The sequence below is a fragment of the Phascolarctos cinereus genome, unplaced genomic scaffold (genome assembly GCF_003287225.1).
Source record: "Phascolarctos cinereus isolate Bilbo 61053 unplaced genomic scaffold, phaCin_HiC Scaffold_2;HRSCAF=192, whole genome shotgun sequence".
In the NCBI taxonomy this organism is placed as follows: Eukaryota; Metazoa; Chordata; class Mammalia; order Diprotodontia; family Phascolarctidae; genus Phascolarctos; species Phascolarctos cinereus.
In genome coordinates this window covers 273971100-273986408 of record NW_027555625.1, presented here as the reverse complement: position 1 = coordinate 273986408, position 15309 = coordinate 273971100, and the positions used below count along the sequence as shown (strand labels likewise).

Here is a 15309-nt window from a genome sequence, read left to right as displayed (position 1 = left end):
TATGTAATACAGTTCATGGAATTCAACTTTTTTTCCCCACTTAGCCTCTCATGTAAAGATGACTGTGTTCACTGAAGGGCTAAAATATAGCTAGTAACCTACCTTGTCAGACAGGGAGTAGCTACATGGTAAATGCTGAAGGTACTTCAGCTAGAAACAACCAAAATAATCTGACCAGGTTTTTCTTTAAAATAGAAAAAAAAAAACCAAAACACACACACACATACCACAGACACACAAAGAACAGACCCATCTCCCCCTCTCAAAAAGCACATCAAGAAAAGCTCAGGTATATTTACACATGGTTTCCCTCGAAGAAGCAAGTACGCTCTTATTCAAAGGACAGTGCAATTTGCAACTTCCTACAGGGTAGAAACTGAAAAGGGAATAGACTGCACTGCCTGTGAAATGAGGTCAGGCAGACATAAAGCAATCAGCTATATGGTTTTCCAGATCAAATCCCCCTAACTTCCTGGACAGGGCTATTCAATAAAGTCACATTCAGGACATACTGATGCCATCCAAAAGCCAGTCCAATAACTCCTGAATGACTATATAAACATGAATGGTCATAACAGCAAATAAACATGATCGAGGTTTCAGGTGATATTCCAATCTATGAAACCATGTAAGTACGACCTCAGCTCAATTCTACAGCACTCTTCTGAAAAATCAGTATTTCAATTTAAACAAAAAGCAAGTAAAAATGTATTGCTTTTCAATTGGAGACAAGAGAATTTAGGAATAATGTTTAATTCCCACATGTGGGATTATTTAACAGAGAATTACTGTACTAGGTATCAGAGATAATTAAGGACCCAAGAGAACTCATTTATAAGATCAATTTACTACTGTATATTGATTTTATACCTAATTATATAAACTTTCAGCTATCAGTTGTTAAAATTAGCTCTGATTCCTTTCTATTAAAGCCCATTATCAAGAATTTCTATATTAAAATCTTAACTAAAAAAGCAGATATTATTAATTTGTATTTGGAGAAATACCTTCACTCACAAAACTTTTCCAAATAAATTTGAATTTAATTAGGCACCGGTTTTAAAGTCTTCATTTAGTGGATGTATTTTTACTTGCACATACAAAAAGTTAGCTTCTACCTTTTCTTCACTGCTAAATTAATTTGGATTACAAAAAATATCTTGAATGAAGTTTTCAATGTTAATATCCATGACTATGTTCTCATCAATTTACATATATACACACACAGAGTTTAGGTTAACTCAGAGCACCAAAACACCCAGTGAATAAAACCATGAAAAACCTGTACTTTAAAGGGCATCAACTAACCATTACAGATCAAAGTTTTTACTAAAATTTTAAGAATAATTTGGAAAGACAGGTGCATATCAAATAGCATGCTTTTGTATTAAACAAACAAAATATCACTACATACAGACTTACCTTTCCATTAAATAAAAAACTGATGAGTAGTCTCATTTTAGACCACTCTTATCTTGACTTTGAAATGTAGTCTCACCAATTTCCAAGCAAATTTTTGAGGGTCCCTACTTTTCTGAAGAATCTTTAGACTTCATGTGAGAAGACCTAGATCTCAGAAGTGACTGAAGGATCTCATCATCAATCTCCCCTAAAACATGATAATGCTTCAAGAACCTGTACGATGATATTACAACAGGGAACACTGTACTTTGGCACACTAAATCTCTAGCTTTCATTAAAAACTACCAACCTAAAAGGAAATATTATGATCCTTACCTGTAAGGATTTAAAGGAAAGATTTAATATAGAGTAAAAAATGCAAATAGAAACAGGTCCACTTTGTTTAATGTTGTACAAAAAGTATGGGTAGAACCAACAGTGAAATATACATTATCACATTTGTTTACACCACTATCTAGGACAGTTCTTCAGATTCACTTTACTATGCAAACAATATAAAGTTATGAGGCAATTTGGGAAAAAATAAGGGGGAGGGGAACAAAAAGAAACTTCTTATTCTGTTTATTCTTCTACATTGTATAGCTGTGCTCACAGAGACGGCTTCTTTTACTCTTCCACGGCTCAGAAATTCAGTTGTAAATAAAATTGAACCTGAATTTTTTTTAAAGAAGAAAAAAAAATCCTTTTTATTAATGGGATAATTTTCATAGATCATTAATTTAAAAAACAAAATAACAGCTGATATCCAGTATCTGCCTCACAAAAATATAGTAAAGTACATAGGCATAGAGAAACCCAGGACCTAGTTTATTATTCATTATGCTGTCTGTAATAGAGTGGTAATATACTAAGCATAATCTTCAACACTCTACCTTTCTACATTTGTACACCTAATATACTCCAACAAGATCTCTTAGTACCCCCTTCTTCTGATAAAACACTTCAATACAAGTAATCCAGTCAAGTACTCCTTCAAAAATTGCAAATTTCAGTACCAGAATGGCTGGAAGCATATTTACAGAAACAGCTATTTCCCTAAAATCTGTTTGCATACACACCTTCTAAAGTTTGTAACACCACATGAAGTCAAAAGCTTATAATCTGTAGCTCACCATGACTTAATTGCCCTAAGCTATCTCTTTAGCTAAGCCATTTTAACTTATGCAGTCTCAAATGTGATTACCTGTATTTCTTACCGATTTAAAATATGGTTTCTAAAACAAAAATGTACCAGAATCCAGAAAATGATTACTTCTTGACCTTTTCAGAACAGTCTAAGTCTTCAATACACATCAATGTATTATGATACCCTGACATTCTTTACCTGCTCAAAAGCTGAGGAAGGCTGGAAATGATAGGTCCATATCCTGGTGCATTGTCATATAATTCAAACAATGGCGCAGCTACCAGTTTGTAATTTTTGGGGACTGCAAACAAGGCTAAAATTAAACAAAGAAATTAATCTTTACAATTTGTTTTTTTAAAACTCAATTGCAACAGAGGTAGCATAATGCTTTAACTTTTTTTTTTTTCCTAGGCAACGGGGTTAAGTGACTTGCTCAGGGTCACACAGCTAGTAAGTGTCAGGTGTCTGAGGCTGGATTTGAATTGAGTCCTTCTGACTCTGGGTCTGGTGCTCTATCCACTGTGCCACCTAGCTGTCCCCTGCTTTAACATTTTCAAAGTTAGTTTTTTGTTGGTTTCTTCTTAATGAAATTAGAAGGATTTCAAAAACATTTTGGGGAAAAGATTATACAAATCTATTTCAATGACCTCATTTAAGTAATATCCTTTTGTTCATTGCTTTTAAACTAATTGCCCTTATAGAACAACACTAATATCAACTTGAGGCATCTTTGTTCATTTTTTAAAATTCTGGCAATCTATGTGAAACATGAGGATATTAACAGTAGTTTGTTGTAAGAGTTAGACTAACACCCCTGTGATTTTTATTAAAATTATAATCCTCAAGATGGATTAAAAAAACTAATCGGTTTGAAAAACTATTCAGTCCTCCCTATTTCCCCAACAGGAATAATGCAGTAATAATTATAAAAATGAGTACTGATATCTGAACAATTACTGAACCCAAGCAGTGAGATATGTATTCAGTGCTTAGTCAATTTCAAAATAATTTGTATTTAGACCCAGCTACTTTAACTTTTCCTTCTACTATACTTTATGACTGACAGCTGTACAGCAGTGGATAGAGAACTGGCTTCAGAGTCAGGAAGTCAAACCTCTGCCATCTCAAATCCAGTTGATATCTCAGTATATTAACAAACAATACATAATTAGTAAATGTGTTAAGTAGGTAATTCCTTTAATATCAAACTGATGCCTTGAAATTACCAAATGTCCTAAGCTAGTTTTCTTGGAAGTTCTAAAGAACTTTTTAAAAAACTAAAATAAAGTATTCTGAGTCTTAGTAGCAAAACTGAGTCAGCAGTAAACACTTACCTTTTTCCTGAAGCTGAACCAAAAAGAGTTTTTTGTGCTCTTTAGGCTTTGTAATATGTGCTGGAATATATGGGTACTGAAAGAAAAGAGAATTAAAAGTAAATCACTAAAAGCATCTGACTATGTAGCCAGTAGATTCCAGACTTCATAAAAATAATAAAAATCTTTTATAACTAACTTGATTTAAAAAACAAAAATCCATGACTTCCCTTCCTCCATCAGAAAATTAAATTTTCTAAAATTCTGATGTGCTTGTTTTCAAATGTCTTTATGAAGTAATCATTTATCAGGAAATTATACAGGGACACAAAAAGAGTTTTAGATCTTGAAGATTCCTTATAGATCATTTGATCTACCCATTTTCATTTTACAAATAAGGAAACTGAGATTTAAGATTATTTGCTCAAGGTCACAAAAATGAACATAGGTCTCCTTTGAGCCTATGGTTAAAAAAAAAAAAGCTTTATTGAGGCAGCAGGGCATAGTGAATAGAGTTGGCCTTAGAGTTGGAAGACCCGAGTTCAAGTCCCTCTCCTGGCACAATCTGGCTGTGTGACCCTGGACAAATCATTTAACCTTTTGGTGCCCCCTATCAATGAGCTTTTACTGTTTCCAATTCCTAGCTACCATAAAAAGTTCTATTCTAAGTATTTTGGCATATATGGGATCTTTCTTTCTATTACTCACATCCTTGGATATATGCCCAGCAGGGAATCTCTGGTTCAAAGGGTAAGGAGGACATTTTAGTCACTTTCTTTGCACAATTTAAAATTGTGTTATAGAGTTATATGAAAATGGATGAAAAAAGAAACTTACATTTTGCCCCAAATACCCAACACATTTAACTTATGACACTGACCTGTGGGGGTTCAAAATTTGGTCTCCACCAGTTACCAATGCAGTCATCAATGACCCAATCTTGCAGAACTCCATCTTGACGACCCAGTATCTATCAAAAAGAAATAATTTACAGTTAGTAAACAACTAAACGTTATATAGGTACTGTATTCCTAATGGTAGGGATCACTTCTAGCAACATTACTGGTAGCAAATATATGAATAAAGATTTTCCATACTAACAATTTGTCCTCTCTAAAGGATTTTGCTTGCTTACTTTGTGCTGTCAAACCCACAGCATTCATAATTAGTTCAAAATGAATAATCCTAACTGACTGCTTGAGGAGCAAACCTATTACTGTTTTCTAAACGTACAACAAAATTGTGGAGCTGGTAACCCCTTTAAGCCAGCCTACTGTTCTGAGATTTTTTTCCAGAACCCATTAACCAATTTCTTTTACCATGGCTTCTACAAATTGGACATTTCAGCTACTGCAAACAAGTGGCCATATCAATATTTTTCACTAAATTCATCCAAGGTGTGTTTCAGGTATGTTAAAGAACTTCTGCCCAATTAGCACAGAAACAGCTTCTTCATTTTACCAAGCAACTGCTCTGGTATCCTTCTGACACTTTTTCTTAAATAAGAAACCAACCTAGAACAAGTTCTAAGAGTTACTGTGTCTTCAAGAAATACACTGTACTGTATATTTTTGCCATAAAGTATTCAGCATGTGACACTAGAATGATTTTTTTAAAAGGTAAGAAACTTAGAATCACAATAATTATTGAAAGGGAGATAATGCAAAGGATAACAATTTAAGGGGCAGCTAGCTGGCGCAATGTATACAGCTGTGGCTTTGGAGTCAGGAGGACCCAAGTTCAAATCGCACCTCAGACACTTATTAGCTGTGTGACTCTGGGCAAATCACTTAACCCCGATTGCCTCACCAAAAAGGGAAAAAAAAAAAAGATTAAAAAAAACAATTTGCTGTAACTTCTGTGGTTAAATTTTAATCAATGAAAACTAAAACTTCAATGAGATAAACAAAAAAATTTCAAATAAATCTAAGTCACTTATACATGAATGATCCCAATTACTCAAAAATTTGATAGTATTTGTATTAAAATAGTGAAGTAAAAGAAAATACCTCTGTCATTAAACGTTTGAGTCCTTCTACTTCATCTTCTCCTGGATTAAGTTCACCACCAGGTCTGTGGAATGATAGTCAGTTGTATAAAATTTTAACAAAAATGCTATATTTGTTTTGTCTAAGAAAACACAAGAGTGAAATTTTAATTTCTAAATAAAATATGCCAATATTTCAAATACCAGACCTTAAAATATTCAGAAGAACATTGTAAAAAAGCTACAGTATTAATACCTACTTATCACCTCCTTCACTCTGGTCTAAGAGGAAAAGGTGGCTCTTCTTATTGCCAAAGTAAACCTTACTTTATGTATCCTTGATCCCATCTCCCTTCTGACTTCTCCAGCCAGATATCCCTTTCTTATCTCTATCCTTGTCCAACTCTCCTGATTAGCCTTATCTTTCTACTGGTACCTGTCTGGCTACCTAGAAACATGACCCTGGCTCTCCCATTCTTAAAAAACTCACCTGATCTAGCGTCCCTACTAGCAACTATCCTGTATTTCTACTTCTTTTCTTGGCTAAATAACTGAGAAAATCACACATACTATGTGACTCCACTCCTCTCATTTCATTTTTTTCTAAATCAGGGTGGGGAACCTGCGGCCTTGAGGCCACATATAGCCCTCTAGGTCCTCAAGTGCAGACCTGGAGGTCAAGGGACACACTTGAAGACCTAGAAGGCCATATGTGGCCTCAAGGCTGCAGGTTCCCTATCCCTGTTATAAATCCTTTTGTAATATGGCCTGCAATCTTACTACTTAATTGAAAGAGGCCCTCTCTAAATCTCTTTAGGGCAAAATTTAAAGGCTTTTTCTCAATGTGTATCCTTCTTAATCTCAATGTAGCATCTGACACTACTAATCCTCTACCTAGCTATACTCTCCTCCTCAGATTTTCATGACATTGCTCTCTCTTGGTTCTCTTAACTGTCCATGTATTTCTTCTCAGTCTCCTTTGCTGGTTCTTCATGCCATGTGCTAAGCAGTAATGCTCTCCAAGGTTCTGTCCTTTCTCTCTATGCTTTCTCATTTGGTGATCACAGTTCAATTATCTTCTCTATGTAAATAATTCCCAGAACCATACAGAGTATCCCAAAAGTCTTAGTTTGGCTTTAAGATTTAATATTTTAAGCTATTAATAGCTTAAAACTACACTAAGACTTTTGGGACATCCTGAATATCCAGCCCTAGCATCTCTGCAGTTTTGCATCACTAAACTACCTTTAGGACGACTTGAATCAGATGTCCCCTAGGCATCTCAAAATCAACGTTCTCAAAACGTAACTCATTATCTTTCTTGTAAAACCCACCTGACTTCCCAACTTTCCTATTTCTTTTGAGGGTATCACCATCCTCTCAGTCATGATGCTTGCAATTTTAGTTTTAGCCTTTACTCTTCACTCTCACACACCTCACATACCCAATCCATTGACAAATTTTGTCATTTCTGCCTTCATAATATCTCTGGTATTTGTCCCCTTCTCCTCACTCAGAGTTAGGTTATTATCATCTCATTTGAATTACCGCAATTGCTCTCCAGCTGGTCTCCCTGCTTCAAATCTCTTCTACTCCAATCTATTCTCCATTCCACTGCCAAAGTGGTTTTTCTTTTTTTCTTTGCACTTAATAGCATTTTATTTTTTCCCCAATTATATGTAAAGATAGTTTTCAACATTAACTTCTGTAAGATTTTGAGTTCCAATTTTTTCTCCCCTTCTTCCCCTCTCCCCAAGATAACAAGCAATCTGATACAAGTTATACATGTACAATCATGTTAAATGTATTTACATATTGGTTGGTTGTCCTTTGTTCTCACATCATTATGCTAGAGTTAAATTACACTGTGTCCAACTGTGGCTGATCAGATCAATTGATGATCTTAAGAGTGTTCTACTATGGCACAAATAGTCCATGTGAACATTTGGAGTAGATTCTCTAAATTTTCACATCTTGTGTTTCTTTTGAGCTATTTCAATTCTGCTTTGCTCACAGAGCACAGCACCTTCTCTGATGTGAGTCACATTTTCACATTGGTTATGTTATGAAAGAAGAATCAGAACAAAGGGGGAAAAACCATGAGAAGGAAAAAAAAAAGTGAAAATGGTGTGCTTTGATCTGCATTCAGACTCCATAGTTCTTTCTCTGGATGTAGATAGCATTTTCCATCACAAGTCTTTTGGAATTGTCTTAGATCACTGTATTGCTGAGAAGAGCTAAGTGTATCAAAGTTGATCATTGCCCAATGTTGCTATTACTGTGTATAATGTTCTCTTGATTCTGTTCACCTCACTCAGCATCAGTTCATATAAGTCTTTCCAGGCTTTTCTGAAATCTGCTTGCTCATCATTTCTTATAGAATAATAGCATTCCATTACATTCATATACCCAATCTGTTCAGCCATTCCCCAATGATGGGCATCCACTCAATTTCCAATTTTTGCAAAGTAGTTTTTCTAAAGCACAGCTCTAATCACCTCATTCCCATTGCTTGATGAGCTCTAGTGTCTCCCTATAAGCTCCAGAATCAGTGATTTGCATTTCCTCAAGTACGCCACATCTCCCATCTCCAATCTCCAATCTCCATGCCTTTGGATGGCTATCTCCCATGCTTTGAACTCTCTCCTCTCTCTTTACCTCTACCTAGTGGTTTCCCTTCAAGACTCAGTTTAAATTTGACCTTTGGCAGGAAGTCCCTCTCAATCCCCCAGATGTTGGTGCCTTGCCCTCCCAACTCTGAACAGACCTCACAGGTACCTACTTATTCACATTCCCGAATCTTCCCCAAAAGAATATATACTCCTTGCGGGCAAACACTGTTTTTTGCCTTTCTTTGTATCCCCAGCACTTAGTAATGTCTTGCATATATTAAGTGCTTAACAAATGCTTACTGGCTACCTTTTCTATTTAGGAGTTGAAATAATAAGCTTGATCCAAATTTAAAATAATTTAATTTTAAGGGTTTTAAAACCAATAACCTTCGATTTTAGAAAGCTGAACATTCAATGGCAACATAAAATGTACATTTTAAGCACTGCAAATACCTATTCAAACAAATCTCATTATGTATGTCAGCCTTCCAAATAAAAATTTAGCTACCAGCCATCTGCCCACCCCCATTCTTTTCTCAGGTGAGGATACACTGACAAGCAGAAATATAGTTTAAGGAAAACAGCATAGTGAAACTGCTGTGCAATGGCTCTCTTCTTTCACTGCAGTGTAACAACTGGCTCCAAGAATCCTCAATGGTAACCTTTCTTTCTAGCACAGTCAGGTTGAATTGTTACTAGCCAAACATATATTTTCATCAGGAATGAAAGATTGTGAACCTAAACAGTAAAACCAAACTTTTGTTAACAAATGTTATAAGCAAAATCCCATGATACCTAAAAGGAGGGGGAAGAGACCACTCATCTTCAGCTAGAAATATCAACTGTTCACATAAAAAGTAATGCCATTAAGTATAGTGATTAAACTTGGAAAAATCCATTTTAAAGAAGTTCAATATGGCAGAATATCTAACATTGGTAATAAATGGAAATGAACTATATATTCTACTATTTAAAAAGCAGGGCAGTAGAAAAGGACTGCTGTATCTTCCATCTAAAAACAGTAATAAATAGCCATTTTACTGAAGGAAAATCATTTCACTTAATCATAAATGCTAATATTTTACATAGCAGTTTTGAGAAAGGCAACCTGATTATCAATTTTCAAACACTTACAGTTTGAAAAAAGTTGTGCCCAGTTGCAGGAGTAACACATGGGGTAACCGGTGCTCATGCACAATCAGAACACCCTCTACAGTCCGCCTCATTCCAATCTTGTCAAATTCTTCTCTCATCCGCTGAAATCGAGCTGCAACAGAGCTGTCCTTTTCATAAAGGGGCTCTTTTGTACCAAAGGTATAATTTGTAAGTGGGTACCTGCAAACAAAATAAAGTTCATAACCTGAAAATGATAGATAGCAATCACAACAATCTACTATTAGATTACTATTATCTACCATTAGGTTATAAACTCTCATGGCATCTAGCATAATACTTAATTAAAAACTGGCTTTCTTTAGGATTTTAAGGTTTGCAAATTTTAAAATCCCATTACCATCCCCCACAACCACACTATGAAGCAGATCCAAAAAGCCTGGAAAATGAAGTTCAGGGACATTAAGTGACTGGCATAGCTAGTGTCAGGTGGCACTACATGTTTTTTATGTTTGTGTGTTTATGAATATTTCTATATACATATATGCTATCATATATACAACAATATGTAAGTTTGGTTAGCACTCATAATTCCATTAGTATTGGTAAATATGTGTGTTGAAACTTGCCCAACCAATGCAGCTTTCTGGGATAACTCAAGAGTTTTCTGGAGGCACTGAGAGGTTAAGTGACTGGCCCATGGTCACACAACTAATATGTATAAGAGGCTGAATTTGAACCCAGCTAGGTCTTTCCGACTTTCTCTTTACCACACTATGCTGTCTGCCTCTCACTTTGTATAGAGTTGCTGTCAAGTATCTATTGTACTTCTATACACAAATATACAATCCAATTCTATTATAAAAAGCTCTCAAGTGCTATCTAAATTATTCTGCTTAAAGATCTTCTCATGTAAGTGTGATGTTACAGACTACAGTATGAGTTAGTATCAGGTTTAGGAGTAATCCTATACAGGAATGCCAGTCTTCTAAATAGATATTAACCAAAGACTATCCATCTCCTCCTTAGCTCTTTTATGAATTCATAAACATTAGGGTCAAGAAAATATTATGCCAAAATGAGATCATTTCCCCCAAAAGGAAGCTCTCCTAACCAACTTCTCAATCACCATTTGTCTAGTGATTTTCTGCTAAGATCAAAGCACCATAAGGAGAAAATTGTTCACAAAAAACCATATTCTTGGGTTTATTGCTTTTCCCGATTTTTCATTCTTTAGCCACACTCTTTCCACCACATGCAATCAAGTTGAAATGTACAAAGGATTAACCAGAGTGATTTCAGTGTACAATTTATTTACCAGGCAAACCTCAGTGTTTCACTTTCTAACCCTATTTCCCTTGTTCAGACCCTGGTTACTGCTGACATTTCTCTTCTTTTTCAACCCTCCTTCTGCCTACTGGCCCGGGAGGAGCTCTCTCAGCCCTTTAAATCTTGAACATCTTTTTCTTAGGTCTGCTCCATTGTAATTTCAGGTTGAAATCAACAGCCAACTTCCTCACAAATTGGGCTGGGGTCCCTGTATAGCCTTCCCCTGGTTAAGTATCCTATCCCTAAATCCCTCAGGTACTCTCAGCTGAACCATACCAACTCCATTAGCAATTTCATTACTCCAGCCATACTCTTACTGTGCTCCAGTTTTTGTTTATACTTTTTATTAAGGCTTTTCTGAAAGGATACCTCTCAGACCACTCTATTTTTCGATCAATTCATCCTGAATTCTCTCTCCACTTTCCAGTTTAAAAGCCACTTTAATTTTTCAGCCCTTTTGTCCCAAATTACAAACTCATACGATCAAACCTGGAAATACCCAGTCCTCCAAATGGACATCTTCCAGAGGGATGAGTCACAATACACATTAGCACATTAAAAGAAGTGGTAATAATAATAACAACAATAATAATAGCTAGTTTTATATAGACTTTAGGTTTGCAAAGCACTTTACATGTGTTATCTCATTTCAACTTCACAGCTCATTGTTGTAGGTGCTATTATTATCCCCATTTTACAAATAAGAAAACTAGGAGAGACTGGTTAAGTAATTTGTCCTTGTCACATGACTAATGTCTGAGGCTACATCTGAATTCATGCTTTCCTAACTCCAGGTTCAGCTCTCTATACACTGCATCACTTAGTGGAGGGAGAGCTGGCAAAAAAGTAAGGAAGACCTGGGTTCAAGTCATGCTTCTGACACAAAGTAGTTGTCTGATCCAGGGCAAGTCAACTTTTCAGTGCTCCCAGCCAAGAGTGAGGGAGGAAGAGAGAAGTGAAGGAGGGAAAGAAGAAAGAAAAGAGGAAATTCCTTACACCAAATCACAGATATGTCCCTCACCCATGTTAAACAGCAGATATTCAGACCTTGAAAAATTCAGGATTTTTGAAAGAAGACTTGAAAAATCTAGGATCTTACAGTTCATTTTATCCTCTCTACCTGCAAGTGGTTCCTCCTCAATCCAAGTGTTCCCTATACTTTGGGGAGAATGTTTTTACTTTATACATATTCGTTCTTATTTACACACTGTTTCCCTAATCCATAACCCTAATGCCAAAAAAGAACAAATAGAAATCTAAAACCAAACACCTTGATATTTCTAAATTAGATTATTGGCACTTTATCACTTCAAATTCACTTTTTTTGTTGCTTTTTCTGAAAATTCACTCTTAAATGACAGGAAAAATACAGCAAAATTCACTAACACATGTAATGGTTATTTGGGTATAGGGCTCAACACCATCTTTAGACACTATACAGCTACACTGCAAGATGTAATCCCTACTCCCCTGTGAGGTCATCAAAGTGAAAAATTAAAAATCAAGACAGACCAGTTATGAAAACTATTCTTTAAAAGGTTCTTTAATTGATATTTTTACCTACATTCTCTTGAGGGGCAACTAGGTGGAGCAGTGGATTAGAATACCATGCCTGAAGACTCGTCTTACTAGCCATGTGACCCTGGGCAAGTCACTTGACTCAGTTTGTCTCAGTTTCTTCACCTGTAAAATGATCTAGAAAAGGAAATGGCAAACCATTACAGTATCTTTGCCAAGAAAACCCCAAATGGGATCACAAAGAGTAGGGCCCAATTGAAACTCAACAACAACAAAAATTATTTTGAAAGGGAAGAAACAAAGGATGAAGCTTATTTTCAGTTTAGCACCACCCAGAACAATGTTTCTTGGCACCCAGAACAACGAAAACTTAAGTCTACTAAGCAACAAATGTTTCTGAATGTAGTTAGTCCCCAACTTTTCAACAAACTGTTCCAAGATTGTTAATTTTTAGAACTGAGAATGCATTTTCTCATATAAATGTCATAAATGTTGGTTGTTTCCAGGCTAGCCCACAAGTCTATTGTCATAGCATCAGTGGGAAGGTTATTAGTGAATATTAATTCTGACCATACACACACAAATTAAAGGATTAAGCAGCTCATTTTGAATGCTTTCAGGTTTGGGGGGAGGGGGAGGGTCTGACAACAGCTCTAAGTATTATTTTCAAATTGTTGAGATAAAAATCAGTAGACTACATCTTACTCCAAAATACCAAAGACACAAGCTAACCTTTTAAGTTCTTTGCAATGATTACCTTTACTTTTCTTAACCAAATGCAAATTTAAAAGTCTTACTTTTTCCATTGCCTACATTTATATCAGCTTTGTAATATTCAGTAAGTGACAAAATGAACAGTAATTCCCACAAAATGATATGCACATTCACTCACTGATTAGTAAAAATGTCAGCTGCCCATTTGTTGGTATGAGATTCCAAACATGAATTATCTGCCTGATAGAATCTACATTTCAAAAACTTTAACTTTCCAGTTTAAGCAAAAACCTTAAGGCATATTCATTGTAGAGAATGCATTATACATGCTTTTCTAGGACCAGTATCTCTTAGAAAAGAATGATGTGTTCCCATAGCAACAATGCAGCACCACACAGCAACCACATGCACTACAACGTGCCAGAATGCTGGCCTAGTGGAAAAGGGAAGCCATATCCTTGAAAGAAAAAGCAAAAGACAGACCTCAAGCTTCCTTCCATTTGCCAATCCAATGGAATGTCTAAGCAACGACCACTGAAAGAACCCACAATACATGGGAAACTTGGTAAATAATGAAGTTGGCTGCCAGAAAGAGAAAGTTGACTATCAGTGCCTCTGTCAATTAAGTGCCCAAAATTATGAAAGGGAAGTTTTATTTTTATGAATTTTTTTTTAAATGGAAAAAGTTACCTCCCCTTCTGAACCTCATTTTAGACTAGATGTTCTCAGAATGTCCCTTCCCTCTACTTACTATCTCCAATTTATCCTGTATATACCTTGTTTGTACATAGCTGCTTTGTGTGTCATCTCCCCTATTAGATTGTGATGTGAGCTCTGAGAGAACGGTGTTTAACACCATCTGTAGACTTGATAAATCTTTTGCCTCTCTTTGTATCCCCAGCACCTAACACAGTGCCCGACACAAAGCAGGTGCTTAGTAAATGCATACTGACTCACCTTCCGGCTTTGTAGTCTATGATTCCCAGTCCCATCATTTACTCCTGCTGTGACCACGGCTTAGTCAAGCCCTTCATAACCTATTCTGCCCCTCTTCCAGGCTTATTACACCTTACACCTACCTCCCCTACTTACTCTTCGATCCAGTGACAATGGTTCCTAGTCATTCCTCACACACAAGGCACTACATCTCCCAACCCCGCGTATTTTCTCTGGTGGTCTCCCATGCAAGTCCCAGCTAAAATGCCACCTTTTACGGGAAGCCTTTCCCGAATCCCTTTAATGCTGGTGTCTCATCAATTAAGTCCTACTCATCCAGTATGTGGTTTATGGAAATCTGCTTGCACATGGGCTCCCCATCATTTCGTTGTGAGCTAGCCGAGGGCAGGGACTGTCGCCAGGGCTCAGCTCCGTGCCTAGCTATACAAATGTTTACGGACAGCCTGAAAATGTATTCTACTTCCTCCACTGGAGATTAAGGACCTGGAATCTACGATGTCCTAAAACTCTATACACCTGTGAAGTTTAGCTTGGGGGGGGGGGGTTCGAGGAGACGAGGGCGGCCTGCGGCACGCCCACCCGGAGACCGAAAAGCCGAGCGCGCCAAGGCGAGGTGGGAGTGCGCCAAGCCCACGGGAGCCCGGGACTCGCGGGGGAGCGACGGCGCGCGCCTCGGGAAAAGGAGTTGGGGGCACGCTCTGGAGGAGGGAGGGGAAAATCGAAGCGGCGTCGGGGGTGCGCTCGTGGCGTGGAGGGAGTTGGGGGCGGCGGAAAAGCGTGAGGAAGGGGCACGTCGCGGCCCGAGGAGCTGGATGATGGGGGTGGGGGTGCCACTCACAGGTTGATGGTGCGCTCCAGGGTAAGAGGCTTGGTCTGCTGGATGTATTTGTTCCCGAACTGGTTCACACCCCGGGGCCAGCCCGTCTGCGAACGGTTGGGCGGCACAACAGACATGCTGGCGAGCGAGGGCGTGAGCGCGAGTGCTGACAGGGGCAGACGGAAGCCGAAAGAAAGAGCTGCTCCGCTTTGAGGCCGGATTAGAGACCCCCTTCGGTAACCGCTACCGCCATTAACATGGAGGCAAAGAGAAGGGGGCCGACGCTCACCGGAAGTGCACTCTGACCTATCCTTCCGCAGCGTCCAAGCGATTCCCTCGAATCGTAAAAGGGAGCTAGTCTCCTTAGCCAGAGCGCCGCTTGGCCAATCACAGCAAGAACT

The 15309-nt window shown here is 37.5% G+C and overlaps 1 protein-coding gene across 1 annotated transcript; it reads right to left on the bottom strand.

The window, feature by feature from the left end:
• Positions 1 to 1788: 1788 nt before the first annotated feature.
• NUDT21 (nudix hydrolase 21) lies at positions 1789 to 15221 on the bottom strand. Its single transcript, XM_020965570.2, has 7 exons — positions 14930 to 15221; positions 9595 to 9795; positions 5871 to 5934; positions 4742 to 4831; positions 3883 to 3958; positions 2747 to 2861; positions 1789 to 2073 (listed from the first exon to the last, which is right to left on the bottom strand). The coding sequence occupies exons 1-7, from the start codon at positions 15043 to 15045 to the stop codon at positions 2052 to 2054; spliced, it is 684 nt and encodes a 227-aa protein (XP_020821229.1). The 5' UTR covers positions 15046 to 15221; the 3' UTR covers positions 1789 to 2051.
• Between the last annotated feature and the right edge of the window lie 88 nt (positions 15222 to 15309).

Excerpts from the sequence above, each read along its gene's own strand:
- NUDT21 (XM_020965570.2), bottom strand. The coding sequence starts at position 15,045 with ATGTCTGTTGTGCCGCCCAACCGTTCGCAGACGGGCTGGCCCCGGGGT. Across the intron at positions 2,862-3,882 it reads GGTTCAGCTTCAGGAAAAAG|CCTTGTTTGCAGTCCCCAAA; the intron begins GTAAGTGTTTAC and ends GTTTAATTTTAG. Across the intron at positions 2,074-2,746 it reads CTTCCTCAGCTTTTGAGCAG|GTTCAATTTTATTTACAACT; the intron begins GTAAAGAATGTC and ends AAAAAAATTCAG.